The sequence below is a fragment of the Saccoglossus kowalevskii genome, chromosome 4 (genome assembly GCF_978046115.1).
Source record: "Saccoglossus kowalevskii chromosome 4, keSacKowa6.1, whole genome shotgun sequence".
NCBI lineage: Eukaryota > Metazoa > Hemichordata > Enteropneusta > Harrimaniidae > Saccoglossus > Saccoglossus kowalevskii.
In genome coordinates, this window is record NC_140644.1 from 6,275,021 (window position 1) to 6,293,869 (window position 18,849).

General features: G+C 36.0%; 1 protein-coding gene across 1 annotated transcript; it reads right to left on the reverse strand.

Moving 5' to 3' along the window:
* Window positions 1–2,921: 2,921 nt before the first annotated feature.
* LOC100375595 (uncharacterized) lies at window positions 2,922–4,845 on the reverse strand. The gene is made up of 3 exons (XM_002739928.2): window positions 3,930–4,845; window positions 3,514–3,649; window positions 2,922–3,090 (listed from the first exon to the last, which is right to left on the reverse strand). Exons 1-3 carry the CDS (start codon window positions 4,843–4,845, stop codon window positions 2,922–2,924), a joined length of 1,221 nt encoding a protein of 406 aa, XP_002739974.2.
* Between the last annotated feature and the right edge of the window lie 14,004 nt (window positions 4,846–18,849).

Here is an 18,849-nt window from a genome sequence, read left to right on the forward strand (position 1 = left end):
GGCTCCAAACTCTGCTGGTTCCGGTACTAGACACTCCATCGATTGGATAGTGCTTGGTCCAGCAGAAAGAGTTAGTCATGTGACCATATGCGGATGTGATCATACGTAAGTGCCAATATGAATGTGTCATATGAACGTACCCATATAAATGTTTCCAATGTGAATGTACCCATATAAATGTGCCCAATGTGAATGTACCCATATAAATGTTTCCAATGTGAATGTACCCATATAAATGTGCCCAATGTGAATGTACCCATATAAATATGTCCAGTGTGAATGTACCCATATAAATGTGTCCAATGTGAATGTACCCATATAAATGTGTCTAATGTGAATGTACCCATATAAATGTGTCCAATGTGAATGTACCCATATAAATGTGTCCAATGTGAATGTACCCATATAAATGTGTCCAATGTGAATGTACCCATATGAATGTATCCAATATGAATGTACCCATATAAATGTGTCATGTGAATGTACCCATATAAATGTGTCTAATGTGACTGTACCCATATAAATGTGTCCAATGTGAATGCTCAATATAAATATGTCCATGTGAATGTACCCATATAAATGTGTTCAATGTGAATGTACCCATATAAATGTGTCCATGTGAATCTACCAGTATAAATGTGTTCAATGTGAATGTACCCATATAAATGTGAATGTACCCATATAAATTAGTCCAGTGTGAATGTACCCATATAATGTGTTCAGTGTGAATGTACCCATATAAATGTGTCCATGTTAATGTACCCATATACATGTGCCCAATGTGAATGTACCCATATAAATGTGTCCAATGTGAATGTACCCATATAAATGTGTCCATGTGAATGTACCCATATAAATGTGTTCAAGGTAAATGTACCCATATAAATGTGTCCAATGTGAATGTACCCATATAAATGTGTCCAATGTGAATGCGCCCCTATAAATATGTTGATATGAATGTACCCATATAAATGTGTCCATGTGAATGTACCCGTATAAATGTGTCCAATGTGAATGTACCCATATAGATGTGTCTAATGTGAATGTACCCATATAAATGTTTTCAATGTGAATGTATCCATATAAATGTGTCCAATGTGAATGTACCCATATAAATGTGTCCATGTGAATGTACTCATATAAATGTGTTCAATGTGAATGTACCCATATACATGTGTCCATGTGAATGTACCCATATAAATGTGTCCAATGTGAATGTACCCATATAAATGTGTCCATGTGAATCTACCAGTATAAATGTGTTCAATGTGAATGTACCCATATACATGTGAATGTACCCATATAAATTAGTCCAGTGTGAATGTACCCATATAAATGTGTTCAGTGTGAATGTACCCATATAAATGTGTCCATGTTAATGTACCCATATACATGTGCCCAATGTGAATGTACCCATATAAATGTGTCCAATGTGAATGTACCCATATAAATGTGTCCATGTGAATGTACCCATATAAATGTGTTCAAGGTAAATGTACCCATATAAATGTGTCCAATGTGAATGTACCCATATAAATGTGTCCAATGTGAATGCGCCCCTATAAATATGTTGATATGAATGTACCCATATAAATGTGTCCATGTGAATGTACCCGTATAAATGTGTCCAATGTGAATGTACCCATATAGATGTGTCTAATGTGAATGTACCCATATAAATGTTTTCAATGTGAATGTATCCATATAAATGTGTCCAATGTGAATGTACCCATATAAATGTGTCCATGTGAATGTACTCATATAAATGTGTTCAATGTGAATGTACCCATATACATGTGTCCATGTGAATGTACCCATATAAATGTGTCCATGTGAATCTACCAGTATAAATGTGTTCAATGTGAATGTACCCATATAAATGTGTCCAATGTGAATATACCCATATAGATGTGTCCAATGTGAATGTGCCCATATAAATGAGTCCAGTGTGAATGTACCCATATAAATGTGTCCAGTGTGAATGTACCCATATAAATGTGTCCATGTTAATGTACCCATATACATGTGCCCAATGTGAATGTACCCATATAAATGTGTCCAATGTGAATGTACCCATATACATGTGCCCAATGTGAATGTACCCATATAAATGTATCCAATGTGAATGTATCCATATAAATGTGTCCAATGTGAATGTACCCTTATAAATGTGTCTAATGTGAATGTACCCTTATAAATATGTTGATATGAATGTACCCATATAAATGTGTCCATGTGAATGTACCCGTATAAATGTGTCCAATGTGAATGTACCCATATAAATGTGTCTAATGTGAATGTACCCATACAAATGTTTTCAATGTGAATGTACCCATATTAATGTGTCCAATGTGAATGGACCCACTGTGTTACATTGATCCAAAATATGACAATGTATGAAATACGGGGATATATGCACAATATGCGCTTTTACATATTTATTACGTAATATATTTCGAATCAAAATCAAGGTAAATACATTTATCTAATATTCAAAAATCTTTAGCGTGGAATACGTCACATTAAATCAACACAGTAAGATATTATAATAATTGCGTACGATTAACTAATAAAAGACGTATATGTACATACCTGAAAAAGACAGTTCAAACATGACACTTTCTGCGCATGTGTAATCCACCAATAAAGTTCCAGCCGGCCATTGTGATAATGTGTCTTGAAGCGCCCCATATACAGCGACCTCTGACGTCTTCTCGCTTCGAACATTCAATAGCTGGCCACGCCTATGTAATGATAATGTAATGGTAAAGCAGGACCCATGTAATTATATCTTTTAACGTGGAAGTTGTTACACATATATAATAAATATAAAAATTGTAACGGTACGTAAGGACATATTTGTATCTTTGTGTGAATGGTTGCTAAACACACAACGTAAAATCACCATTCTCTCCAAAAGCTTACCTATACATGAATTCAAACACGGGACAGTTATTATGGTAGCGCACAACCTTCACAACATCACCAAGACGATATCGATACAGCCCATGCTCATTTGTCAAAACAATTTCATACTCAGCTCCAACCTCGAGTTCATCGGCCAATAAGGTAGCAGGTTGAGTCTCATCACTGTAAGTTAATGAATTGTCGAAAAAGGTACGATTGTAATAAATTACGCAACACGACAGAAACGCATAAAAGTTTTGAATATTATTGCCCAATTGTTTAATTATGTTTTAGCAAGTTTGAAAAATAGAAGGTTTTGAAAAGAAATGCAAAAACATCTAGTGAAGACAAAATACATAGATGTCAAAACAGCATTCATTTCTTAAAACCAAAACGTATTTGTTACCAACATATTTCATCAAAATAGAGAAATAAACATATTGCCAAGAAATGAACAAATCTGAACATCATAGTGGTAATTGATTGATCACCATATTTCTATACCAATTCCAAACTCAAATGCGGAACACTAAATGCACTTAGCAATGCACATTGCTCACCGAGCACTGTACTACTATCGTCAAATATATTCCCGGGGTTACTTACCAAGCTGGAGCTGGTATGAATTCGTAGAAATTAGATCTAGGTAAGAGCACGTAGTACGGAGTTGTCTCCAAAGGCCATATGTTGACACCAATAGTACCCTCAGACGAAGAATACACGTAGGAAACAATGGGTACACCTGTAATGAAATGTTTATGACTATAAGCCCAAACATATGTGGTACAATACTATTAGTTGTGAAGGCGGATGCTGTATATAACGGTAGTTTTGTTTTACGCGGTTCTTTTATTATACTCCTTCACAAAACGTACCGCAGAATCGTGTTGAATAACATAACAGTGAGATTATTTTCACAACGGTATTGTCCACCCTTCCCGCTAGTCACTCATTACATCTAACTTGGTTTGCGGCATCACATGTATCCGAATGTGAATACAACACTGAGAGGTCAAACTTACCTGGGGCGTAATATTCGTTTATTTTCTTTGCATACGGTTTCATTGATCCTGTACTGATCCCAACAATATAATTCAAATACGGCCAGATTCGACTGATGACGCCCTGGAAACCTTTCTGAAATTCGGTTTTTAACTCTTTTGCCCTTTCTGGATCAGGCCGTAGATGTTTATTTAGCTCTTCTCTCACCTGGGGAAGTATCTCGAGCTTTGAGTCGATATACCCGTTTTCTATGTCGATCACAAGCTGCGGCCATTTTGTCTCGATTGTAGCGAATAGGCTGTAGACGGACTGAGCGAACATGCCGTTGATAATTCCCATAGTGCGGTCCTTAAGTCCGAACAAACAGTGGAGGTACATGCATTGTGGCTCTTTTGTGATTTTGAATATAGATGAAGGAGAAGTTTCTAAACAGCCGAGCATACTCATCAAGACGAACGAGAAGGGAGTATTTGACCGCATGCCCGACACAGGCCCCATTGGCACACCGCCCTCAGTAACACGTGGTTTGCTGCCGAATTTGATAGTAATCATTTTTTGTAGATTATCTGTGCCTGGTATCAAACGGTGTATTTCTGGAATCGGTAAAGCACCAGGAAGTACAAATTGTCCAAGATATTTCTTGGAGACTGGAAACATTGACCCTGACCCAGAAGTTCCTGGAGTAAGTACAATGTAGATGATTTTATTTTTTGTAAGCACATTCTGTACCCCCATTGCAGCTCGGTCAATATAGTGTTTGTAAGATTCGTATCGCGTCAGTGGATGCATTCTACGGAAATCTCCCGTCGTTCGAAAGCGAGGAAAATCGAATTTTCTGCCGTACTCAGTGTCAGCATTGTGATACAAGACATGTCGTAAAACCTCTTCTTGCACCAGCCTGCATTTCTGTGTATCTGAGTCGAATGTTTTGCGCATCCTTCTCCCAAGTCTAACGGTAACTAATATAAATAAGTAGTGTACAAAAGCGCTTAGATAATTGTGCGATGGACAGGTTCGTTCATTGAGAAATGTGAGCGACAGGATGCCCAGGACAACTGTGCATATAGCGGCCACACCTAAAGACGAAATAGAACACGTTGAACGTAGTCAATTTTAAGTTTATCTTTATAACATAATATATTACATATATCAGACAACAGTATATGGAATAAATATTAATGCTACTGGTTTACCCATACACGACTTACTGTATATACTCATTAAGAATGAAATGAAGTTTCCAATAGAAAGAATTTTAATGAGGTCTACGACATTACGGAAGAGCTCGTTACGTATTGTGTCAGAAACTTTCACGACATCATCACCATACGCAAAGTACGATTGAAAGCACCATCCGTACACGAGACACACCATGCGGTAACCACGCAATAACAACTGTGGGCAACATAGAATTACGTCTAAAATAAACAATCATGGAGCCTGATCTTGGGTATCACTCGATGTCTCAGTAAAGTCGCTGGCTGGACCCCAAAATCTTCGTTCCTCATTGTGTAGGTGTCTGAAATAAACTTGTTTGATTCCCGGGTGGATTCGGATTCATTTTGAGTTTAATCGATATTGTGACAGCAAGGACCGGTTTTGGCAGTAACATCTTAAGCCCACCGCACGCTGCTCGACTCTACACGCATCCCATCTGATTATGCACAAAATGAACTTTCTGTTATCTAAATCAGAGTTGTTTCTGCGATGTCCTATAATACGCATTTATCAACCATGTTGTGGGTTACCTCGCACACAATGGATGATATAAGTCAATAACAACTAAAGTACACTTTTATATAGATAGATATCCCATACCCCACTGGGAATCGTGAATTGTGAATTAAAAGATATAAATTAATTATTTAATTAATTATTTAATAAAATTTAATAAATAATATTTCCGGTTGCAGCATTGTGATTACATACACACTATTATATTTAAAGCGATTACAAGGTTTTTAAAAACAAAATTGTGCCGGGTGGTTTCTCACATGACTGAGGTAGAACTGACCTTTGAGCCCAACGACCTGGTGATTTACTGTGACGTACACAACACAATGGCGGCGTCCTTTTATGAATGGAGTTCTTCATGACCTTGTTCACATGTACAGCCATCCAAATAGAACATGTTTTAGTAAGTGTCTTATGATTTGTGAGTTAAATTTGTCTTACCTGACGCTATGAAATACAATGGAGTCAAGAGAGTCAACTCACGCCCAGCCACACAGTTGATAAATAAATATACAGATAGTATACCACATAAGATACTGTAGACGATACCACGTCCCGCTTTCACCACTCGGCTCTTCCCAATGTTGATTTTGTTTCACACTCAGACCAATTTCAAAATATGAGCTAAGAGTTCGCACAAACAGTGTTCGTCAGTGATGTTAACCCGGATGTTGTACGCACCCTTGTAGATATACCATGAACACATTGACCTGACACATCGTTCTCATGCCATAGAAACAACACGAATGTAAGGGTGTGTCTAGTATCTATCATGGGTTGTTCGGCGTTGAAATTCGAAAAACTGGGAGTCTGAAGAGAGAAAATAAAATTACAGATAGGTCAGGTAAAATATAATGGCATCACACATACTAAATTGAAGCTTACTTTCCTAAAGTATGTTACAGTCACAAACCAATCTCAGTCTATGTTACAACGGATAATGTAATAATTAACTCACACTTTGCCGATAATATATAACTGACTGTTAATGTAATAATTTTAACCGGTAATGTAATAACAAATTTACCGGTATTGAAATCACTTGTTTGACCGATGATGTAATAACCAGTAGAATCTTCGAGTTCAATGTCATAGCACGAATTCACGACTAGAAATCGTTAACTCGGTGGAAGATTGTCCAGTTATTAGGTATGCCTTAATAAAACATTACATGAAACGATGTGACCCATCTTGTCTGGATTTCTTGTCACGAAATGTTATGTATTATATTCATTTGTGTCCCAAGTGATTAATTGGGTGTGCAAAGTTTTCTATATTTATACACACCCATTCATTTAAAGGGCGGTAGTAGTCGCACCACACATGCGCGAGATATATGGGTCTCATATAAACAAAGATGGCGACTTTGACTGTTGTGCAAATCAACGAGTCGTTACCAAGCTTCAATTAAGTATTGTTTAGGTGATTGGAAAGTATCAAAGGAGTCACCGGTGGTAATTAGTGCAAGTCGCGCCTAGGTCGAACCTCATACTTGTCATTTGCATTAGAAGAGCGCATTGCATTGTGGTTAAATCAATGTTTATCACCACAAATGTCGTACATGCGCAGCGAGACGACTACCGCCCTTTAAGTGTTACATTTATTGTAATTACACCCATCTGTGCCTGCTCTTTGACACGATTCCCTTCTAACAAATTATGGCAACATTTGAACTCTAGAAAGCAACACAATTGCTTTAGAATCGTTTGCCATAAACTTGTTGACAATTTCAAATCAACAAATACGCAGCAATCAAGGTACGTTCTTGAGAGAAAAACTAAGTCAATTATAGAAACGTATTTAATATTTCCAAGTATCGTTAAAACTATTACCACGCCAACAACTATCGTCACTGTGGCTATGAGCGCCCTCGCACGACTGGTCTGCAAATGAATATATCCACGTTCCATACTATACCTGTTTTTATATTGGTTTGCAGTTAGATAAAGTAACGTACCACCACGCCAGTTACTTGAAATTTGGAAATACGTACTGCGTTGATTTTACATATTAAACATCATTCTTAATACCAACAAATGTACAGGGTTGACTCTGACAGTAAAAAGGGCGTTCTTTGTATTGAAATAAGAATCTTCTACAGTCCAGTTAATTCAGTACTTGGAAATTTCACATTTATAGGACGTAACACTCGTATGTAATTAGATACGTCTATGCCGTTCAAACGAAACCATGGAAACTAGAATAGTACTATAAGCGTACTATATTTATTATAACAAGATGTGTCTTAGAAATTACAAAGGTTGGGATGTGTTTACGGTTGTACAGAATTTAGTGATAAACACAATTGGTTACATGATCAAGAGTTATATTCTTATACTAGAAATTATACTGAATGGATAATCACGAACATAAATGTTTGGGTTTTCGAGTCGGCTAGAATTCATCTGTCAGACTGAGTATATTGTTCACTGCTATATTTACAATAATCGATCACCAAAATAATTTATCTGGAAGTGCGTGACGATCTATCGAAGAACGTGACGGAAAATAATTAGGAATAGATTGAGTTTTGAAACCCAACGCCATGGTCAATTGTCGGATCCAGAATCACCATGCATGATATACATGACAAAACAGTATTTTTGAAATGTTATTTCTTCGAAATATGGTTTTCAAACTGTTCACTGCCTACATCGTATGGTGGGTAATTGAACCGCACGTTCGTTCATAAATGAAAATTGTGTCTGTGAATAACTTAATAAAACCATTTTCTTGTTTCTATAGTAAACATCCGGCTGATATCTGCTGCGTGGTTTTACTGCGTTGCAGCTCAATTGAGCACGCACGGTAATGGTTCAGTTTCTCTCGAATATCCAAATATGCATGCATACATGAGTAATTAATCAAGTGAGTTAAAATGTAACCAAGTACATTAGCATATTTGGTAAACGAAAATTACCGAGCGGTGTATCCACTGCAAAGAAAACACAAGCTTTTTCAAGACGTTTGAATATTTGCACACCGCCCATTGCGACATTATTACAATGAGTCAAGTATATCACATGACATTCATTGGATACCTGACAATCACACCAGTCATTGATAATAGTTAGATATTGAATATTGGGAATGAAAGTAAAGGTGATTTGTATAACAAATGTCATCATGTATGACGTCACGTGGTTTAAAGAAGTATGACCGCATGCGTATTAACAAGGGGAGTGTAGGCAGAACATAATCTGACTTTTCATACCCGAATACAAGCGCAAATGTGAAACTGACCATTAATCGAATATAGGTTTGATAGTGCATGTTAAATTGCGTGTTCGTCTAGCTTAAACTCAATCTATATGTCTCTGTATTAGAAATAAAGAATGAATTTGGAATAAATGTTTTCGTCCTGAATTATAGATGTTTTAAGTTCCGATAACGACCTCAATGCACTTAGGATATCAAACTTAGTGAGAAATTAGCATAGACAACCCAGCTTTTGTTTGATGTCACACGTGTTCAATAAGATCTGTTTGTTTGGACATTATAAAGATGTCGTTATAATAAATAAGCAAGAAAATTAAATATTGAGAAAGATGCATTCTACAAATGTAGGTTACTCGAAAATTTTCCCGGAGATAGCTGCATTGGAATGATGGTACATTTCAGTGAGTTTATGATTAAATGACGTTCATGGCGATTGCAGCACGTTTAAGGGTTGATCAAAACAGCATGACAAACGAGAATCGGTTCGAAGCGAACGCGCAGACATTTTTATCTGTCGTCCATGTATTAGCACACAACAAACTATTAAACTGCCACATATTTATAAATTGGTTCATGACGCGCCTTTTGTTTTATTTTTACAAAAAAATAGAACTGTTCATATATTGAAACTGTCAATTTTACTTTTCAGTTAGAGATTCCCATTTATTGTCCCTCCAGTCAAGGTACAATAATAACTAATTTATCTGAAATATGTCACAAAATATCATAACATTTCTTAAAACTGCATCGATAAATCTTAAAGATGGACAGTTCAGGATTTACAGTATGTGGCCAATGGCATCAACCCGTCATTATTATAATACAATGATACCCACTATGACGTCATTACTATAATGAGTGTGAATCAATGTCATGTCACGTATGTTATATGAGGCTGCCGATACTCCCCATTACAGATATTAACGACTTTGATGGAATGTCCCATAGTCCTGAAATTTTAGCGATCGTTCATCAAATTTAGTAGATCTAAGAGTAGAGTAAGCTGACCCGTGTAATTACATATGCATAGCGGGTACGCGCAAGCGCACTAGGTTTGTCAACTCCAGCGAAATGCCAAAACTTGAAACACAAAATAGTATTCTGACGTTGAAATCATTTGTTGATACGACATTTTGATTGGTTCTATCTTATTGACACGCTCAATATGTATACCAACATTTCAACTATACACAGTTATGCTAGGTATCTTCCCTGCCAACACACGTTATTTATACACAGTAGAGAGTCCGTAATATCCGTATGCATTGTATGCAGGTTTAGTGTGATTGGGAAAATATGTTTCCTGTTGCACTACGTGAATTCTATCATAGTAGAATTGGTCAATATGTTACCTCCACCCAGACACTGGTTCGATTGCGACGGCATGAATAATGTTCGTATATATACTCCACAAGAAAACCTGTACAACAATACAAACGCGATTTGATTATACCGTAATCATACCACGTTATCAGCAGTGACACGCGAAGCCGCAAATGGATGGGCAAAGTTATCCGAGTATGAATGGTGTGATCGCGTCAGTCGGTGTAATTGAAAAGAATCGAGGAAATCAAGATTCGTAATCATTGCTTAACAAGGCAATGTAGATGTTGACACGTATATTTTAGCATGTCATTCTAGCGTGCATCGTCATGTCAGGCTTGGAGCCCGCTAATGGTCATGACTGATAATTTAAAGCGCGGTAGTCGTCGCTCTGCGCATGTGCGATATATATGGGTCTCATATAAACAAAGATGGCGACTTTGATTGTTGCGCAGATCAACGAGTACGATCTGAGACGTTTCCAAGCTTTAATTAAGTAATGTTCATGGTATTGGAAGTCATCGAAAGAGTCACCGGCGGTAATCAGTGCAAGTCGCGCCCAGGTCAAACATCATACCTCTGATTTCCATTTGAAGAGCGCATTGGATTGTGCAAAGATCAATGTTTATCAACACAAATGTGGCACATGCGCAGCGCGACGACTACCGCGTTTTAACACTTGACATACACACATAGGTAGACACAGAAAAGAATATACGATTGGACATACGCATAGGGTCAAACTGACATTAAAACAGTGACAAAAATATTTCAAGTTACATAAGTCATTGTCGCTGAATACACAGTGACAAAGCCTGGTGTGCCTTTAAGCTTATAGGTCATCGTTCGCTGAATATACAGGAACCAAACCTGGTGTACAAGCGTTGTCTCGCATGATTTTTTTGTTTGCTCTTCCTGACACCTTCCTACACTCGATGGTGATTCACACATGTGTAATGTCACCAATTGTTGTGTAATTTGGGTTCATTTTCATCCATAACAAGGTTATCACATTTTAAACGTAACTGAATGTCTGGCAAATTAAATTGATGGCTTGTGAGGTCATCTTTGTAACAAAGTTGTCGTGTTTACGTACCAGATAAGTCGTCTCTATAAAATATCGGCATCTTTACTATATGTCATGCTTAAATAGCTGGACTAAGCCTGAATAGAACGTTGAAGCAAGACGTTTTTATTTTCAAAATATGACGAGACATTCAACGTCATAGCACCAACAGCACTATATACACAGTCTTATTCAAGGGCGAAGAATTCAAACATGTCGTACTGTCACATTTTTCGAAGCGTCCAAAACAACCAACTGGTCCTCCAGCTCTTGCTGTAAGTGAATAATTAGCAGAATTGTCTACATGTCTTTTATATATGAATACGGAGAGTGCCTTCGACCTTTTATATTAAAAGCTTGACAATTACTGAAATTATAAATGTATGTATTTATTACAATCCATTAACTGATAAAGAAATTGTAAAATTTTCTATATACTTTGGCGTATATGAAATTATACGACCCAGACGTCATATTTATATGTGTATATAATGAACACTATTAATGTGCATTTGTCTGATTTAATTAAAAGTGTAACCGAAGACTGCCGATTACAGGTGCGTTTCAACATGTGACCTATTTATCAATTTATCTTATCGATTGAAATTTAATTCAGTCGATGTGGTGAATTACGTGATAATATTGGATATACATTCGATGGTATGTTTGAAATTTGAGAATGGAAATCCACGGTAAGAAAGAAACATAGATGGAAATAAAGTGGCCAGACACTAAGTAAAGTATCAAATGACCGTGCTATTTCCTTCTTAACAAATTAAAACATAGACTTGCAACACGAAATTGCATTTGTATAAGCTTATGTAATTTATTTACGCCGTACATGTTTTATTTCCAATTTACCTACATTTTTAGCGACAATGTTCTCGGTTCATTCTTTGTCCGCCTAGCCTAATATTTCAGCGAAGCGAGATATAAAACAAAGCAAACTTTTCATTTTAAATTCGGTTAAGTTAAGTTAAGTTAAGTAAGATCACGCAATCTACGAAATGGCGGCCACTGGTCGAGCTAAAAGAGTGCTTCATCGTATCCAATTACAAAAGGCGTAACCTAGGTTGTAAATTGCGTAACATAGGTTGAACAATAATTTGGGTGACTCACATTTATGTTATAGCGTAATGGAAAATACTTTTTGTGATGACCTAGAACAAATATTATTGCAAAATATTACACATTTAGAGCGCATGTACTATTATATACCAAAAACGACAGTAACCCATGGTAGGATTTGGTTTCATTGTCACTAATTGCAAATATGTTATTATATAAATCACGGTTGTGGTAGGTTTGGTTAATTATCACTACCCTTCTAAAACTTGATTATTTGAATGAGGGTTGTAGACCATAGTTGCTGTTATACTTATTATCGCCATTTGCAAAAACTTGATTATATAAATCAGTGCTGTAGCCCATGGTAGGAATTGGTCTATAACTATTTCCAAAAATGTCTATTATATCAACTGGGATGTAGTATTTATCAATCGTCTACAATTTGATTATCTACAGTTATGCTCTCGCAATTCACTCGATAACATAATTAAAAATGGGGAATAATTAGCTTAACGTCGAATTCAAGCATGAGTAAATAAATAAATACATATTACGATTGTAATCTGATTGTAATCTATTAATTCCCGTGGACACAGCAAGAATCGTCTTTGTCAGTATGTTTCTACCGCTGAAATGTGTCGTGTCGGGAGTCACTATATCATTGAATATTCATGAAAAATATACCCATTTCAGCTTTAATATATTTAAATCTGATTGGTTATCTCAACACAACGAAGACAATGTCTTAAGGGATGTGTGTATGCGATGATAAGAGACGCTTGGGTAAGAAATTTCTACAGCTGAAATGTATCGCTGACACGACGGCAAACTGATAAAAGTGTTGATTGCAGGGCATTCGAGATTATCTCGAGTTCGCTCGTTTTTAGATGATAATGAGTTTTATCCCTTTGAGATATCGAGTTCAAGTTGAATTGACACATACTCTATCTAATTAAGTTGTTTTCGAACTATGAATAAATTAAACAATAGATTGTGGGCGCCTTCGATTATACAGATACCGTGGCACGTCAGAAAACATTATGTGCACACTCGTGTTTTCATAAGACATAGTTATGTCTTGGCATATACAGGTGTTAAATCTCTTTAGTCTATTATTATATTCCGTAATACTTGTATCTGTATACGAAAACGAAAACAAATCCTTCTACCCAATTTAAATAGATTAATTAAAGCTACAGTTGCCATCAATGCTCATGGCGCTAGGCATACTCTCACATGAACATTTAAATATCAATCAGTTTCTAGGGAACTACTAAATGGCCCGGTTGACGTTTACAGTCGTTATGTCCTGTGTTTATCAGCATTTGTAAGGCTCTATGAGTTGTATCTGCACAGTCTTCATTATTACATCTCAATGCAATGTGCAGAGGAACATTAATATGACAGTACACATAGTATTAAACACACAGTGCTAATCGCAGTCACACGCCGATGCTATCTTAAAAATAAATTGCTCCGCGATGTGAACTCTTTATGAATCATGGGAAGGTTCTCTCAAGTGTACAGCAATTCAGGATTGTATACACAATTATAATAATAATTGTATTATGCTACGAAACTATGACATCAGCAGCCACTCTTTATCGAGCAATAAAGGTATAGCGAATGAGTTTGGGTAAGAATCGCTTGTATAATTAGTGAAGTAGTTGAGATTTAATGCCTTTGTATGTATGTTTCGTTTACCGTAACGTTTTGTTTAGAATAATAATTTAAGTGAATGAGTTTGGAATACAATATCAATCATATATTGTGTACATTTTGATGAATGACGTGTGTTATTAAAAATACAACTATGACGTAATCTCTTCACCCATTCACAAGGTTTTCTTATCGTAACTGTCTCAACGTATGTATGTGAGCGCAAATAGTCTTGTGGTTAAAAGTCATGTATCTTTAGTGAACTACTGATGGCAATTAATCTACAAATAATCAATTAAATTAATGAGTTCAATCGCAATTACTATAATAATCAAAACACATCAGTACACCTACTACACTAATTTAAGCTGTAAATAGCCTCAATGTCGTACAATGTGACCAAAGTGACGTTAAATGATTCTCAAACTTTTAATGAACGCGGTCGATACATGTTACAAGGCAATTTAAGAGTAGTACTTAGTGGTACTTTAGATGATTTATACACATATTATTGATTTTGCCAAAAACCAAGTTATGTACTAAATATATATGCGTGACATTGTTAGTACGCATGAAAATGCTTGGAATTTGTTAAATTCCAAGATATAGGCTAAACCACGTGATAAACCTTTAATCCATGTGGCGAGTGTTTTTGGAGATTGTTTAAAGCATTTTATTCTCCAGAAGTGTGATAAACAGAGTGTTTTCGAGTTTTCGTAAATTCCGCTTGAGCGCCACGTGATCAGTCGAAAAAAACAACGGGCCAACCAACGTTGATAAACACGGTACACGTGGCATATCACACGTGGCATATCACTTCACAATAATGTGAATAGTTGTTTTAAAAATTCTATAAAAATTAAAGATTTTTTCATGAAAAATTAATCATAGGCTTAAGGTCACATGACGTACTATATATTTTCTCCATGGTAATGACGGATCCTATTAATACTATCATGTATACCAATATTCCGTTCATTCAGCAACCAGTAAATAATGCTACACAGAAATGGATATCATTTATTATACAAGCATAGCCATAGCTTTCAGTGTGCCGATCTGTTGTCTCTGTAATGATATTTTAATCATTTCATTACACATTTAGTTTGCTCAAAGTTTCTATTTTTCAGATATTAGAATGTAATCGACACATAAGAGATATGGTAGCTTCTATAATATTGTGTGGCACAACAATTCGAGTCTGACTACGGAGCATATGTAATATTCAACGATCTATAAAGGGAACAACACACAGTAACTACATATGCAGGAATAATATGACAACCATTACACCAACCAGTCAAGGTTTGTGGTTTGGTGATGGAAGACAATGCTCCATTTTAAAATGTTGATTGTATTTCTGTCGCGTTATAACAAACTTATCGTACACATGGGACATGCACGGCAGTTTTATTGACTCATACCATGTCCAACCACATGGAACTAAGAAATCACATCAGTTCAATGGACATTATCAGTGTATTACAATGCATATTACAACGCACCTTTTCGCACTACATTTCCAACACACCATGATTTGCAGCATTTAGTGAAATTTGTATTACAATTGATTGAATAAAGAAAAAAACTTATGATAGAGCACTCCTTTCTAAGTTTCTAAGTCCAGCATAGCCACAGAACCACGTGACCAGCCACACACATGTGTTCAAACAGCATTGTTATGTTACAGTAAGTTGAGGGGTGGTTCTTAGGTGGACGATTTCAAAACATGGTATGTCCTTGTTGGAAGAACAAATTCTGGTATTACGAATGCAATTGTGCACATCTGGTGAGGGGAAGGTTATTCTCGTCACTTCAATCATGAGAAAACTACCAGGTTCCTAAAATCAATCTGCCTAACTGAAAACGGGTATCTTAAACAAGGGCTGTTTGAAACGACAATTTCCTGGTAAATTTGTACAAAAGATGCAAAGGATATTCAATATATGTTTGAGGAAATGATGATGATGATGCTCTTTGACTGTTGGATAAAACAGCCTTAATGATGCTATTCCGCAGAAGTCAGCTGTCATATGCATATACTAATGTGTCGAAACGTCAACAGAGAGAAACAAAGGGACAGATCGCTGGATACGCATATGTATATATATTTATCAGAAGCCACTTAACAAAGTAGCTCGTCAACTGAAATACAGTACGTTTCTGTTGCCTGTAATTAGCGAGTAGAAGACAAATTTATATTTGTTATATGACTTGACTTGATGTCTATAATGATAAGTGTTTTGTACCAAGTTTAGAAAAAACGGAACGGACATTTCTGAGAACCGTAGATGATAAAAGTTACAAAACAATAAAAATACACTCCCTTTAGTTTGTATTAGCGAAATACTGACACACGTGTCATTTTGCGCTCTTTTTGTGACCAGCAGAATAAATACACAACTGTTATTTGATGGTGATAATTGTGAAAAATTACATGTGCATAGTAAATCCACTACAAATCGTGGTGGTATGCGTTACACAACGTCACGCAAAAGCATGAATCTTTCCGATGTGTAAGAAATATTGGGTAACGTTAACTTCTTCATGCGAAAGTTTTAACTAAACAAGTCAGTTGGCTTAATAACCATATTATCAGAAACTTGATATTCTAAATTAGCAGCGATTATTTCATCATGACATCGGTGGAACAGTGGTGTCGACTTAGTTTTCGCCTTTGTGACCTCAACGCATTTATTGTTGCATTGCATTGTTGTATTTATTTTTATAGATTATGATTACAAAATCGTAAGACAGACATTTCCAATAATACTTATACATATGAGTGTTTATATAAAGAATCTGGTTAGTGCTCGGTCGAATCCTTGCATATTCGCAGATCATTTATCACGTGTTTTTGAATACGACAGTAACCTCGGTCATTTATGTTCACACAATCGAACCTTTACAAGGACCCGATGTGTACTGTTATACCAATTGTCCAAAATACGCAGTGATCTTCAACGCAAATCACCGTGCATGGGTATCTAAATTGTATTATATGTCACCGTGCATAGATATCCTCATTCTGGGAATCATTTAATGATAGGAGACTACGAAATATATTCAATGTGAATTACATGAAACAAAAGCCCAATAGTACGTCTTATTATATTTTTTCAGTGTTATAATAATAATAATGATAAATTTGGCACAGATAACGTGATTTCACATTTACGTAATACGGTGTCCATCTGTTGATTGGGCAGTATATTTGTAGTTGACGAACAGATGTAAATGTCACTTGTCGGTAATTGATTCATGAAATCAAGATTTAAATTTTAAAACCCATGTATCACAGTTTAGCTCTGTGTCACATTCCATATTTATTTACTTACCTTTTAACATAGCAATTAATGTGTTTTTTGCAATTTACATAGCTGAGGACATAGAACTCATCGGACCACTTCAAATTAGACACAAAGCACTGTAAAAACTGTTTAATTTTTTTGTATCATTTATTTTGTAAGAATGTTAGGTACACATATGTACTGAAATCCTCCTCGGATAGCCGATACGAGTGGGATACAACGGCTTCAGCAGTCGACGTGTTAAGTGAAACACTTTTCACACATTATCGACAAATGAGAAAAAAATGGTTAAGCGTTGTCTATATCAAACACATCGAGTGTAAGTAAACATCGCCATCAGATTAGATGTTTTGCCTGAATGGTATCATCGCACGACTCCCGGAGGTTGAAGTTCTTGTTGACTCAAGGGAGAAGTGATATGCTACAATAACTGAAGATATCAACTTCATTTAAATACGGATTTTGCAACCGAAGATCGAAGCTGTGGGCATGCTGATAACTGAAATCTAGAGTCCTCAATCCAACATTGCGAGTCTTTTGAAGTTTGGGAACATTTTCACAGCACATTGATAATGAGCCAATATGTTTGTGTATGTATATAGGCGTATTTACGTAGTGTATTGTCAAAGTACTCAGTAATTATTCCAGGGCGTGTCTTTAAATTGTGTGATAGGATGTCATAGGACAAAACATTCATTCCCTTATACTTTAAAATTTTGTCTCGAAGTCTTGTTAGTTTACTATTCTTTGCATTGCTATTTCACTGATTTAATGGCTTAATACACAAACGTATATATGTATATGTCCGTCGGTATGCATATGCCGGTCGTTGCAAGTTGGGCATCCAGTGCGTGTGTAGCAATTCCATTTTGATTAATAATGATTGTGTTAAAATCAGTAAAGTGACCTCGCATTTTCCGATCGGAAGTCAGATGTAATTTGGCGTAAATAGTCATCAGAATGAGCGGTGATGATGCCGGAAAGGCTGAGCTTACCGATTTAGTCGTCTTTGTCTGCCGAGGAAATAAAAGTTAATAAATTGACTGTCAGCGTTGTGCTGTAGATCGTGTCACGTGACTCACTGTCACTCCATATACACATATCACATGATATGTATATACTGCTTACACGTGTGTATATGTACATAGCATACTTAACATTGCATCCTTTGGATTTGATCTGAGAATCACGCATAAGCAAATAATGATTTACTTCCACCAGAAATGTTACCGGGAACACCCACATATTATTATACATTAAAAATACACATTTAAACTATCAATAAATGACAACCAAAATATGAAAAATAAAAATGTATGACATGTAGTTGGAACAGGTTCTTGAATACGTATGTATCAGATTTGTTTGAATGTTACTGAAATTCTTGGAGACTGATGAAACCAAAAAACTACCTAGGCTTTAAATGTGTATATTATTTTTCTGACAAATTATTTAAATTAAAACTTGTTTTAACAAAGATAACACAGTACATCCGCTTACATTCTCCGTGAATCTAAAAAAACACAAAAAATATACGAAACACTCTTTAGATATTTGTGT

What these genes read in the sequence shown, in the direction of transcription:
- LOC100375595 (XM_002739928.2), bottom strand. Translation starts at nt 4,845, where the DNA reads ATGCGCAAAACATTCGACTCAGATACACAGAAATGCAGGCTGGTGCAA. An exon ending in AAACGAATATTACGCCCCAG is followed by an intron (nt 3,650 to 3,929) that starts GTAAGTTTGACC and finishes ATTTCATTACAG; the next exon opens with GTGTACCCATTGTTTCCTAC. An exon ending in TTCATACCAGCTCCAGCTTG is followed by an intron (nt 3,091 to 3,513) that starts GTAAGTAACCCC and finishes ATTAACTTACAG; the next exon opens with TGATGAGACTCAACCTGCTA.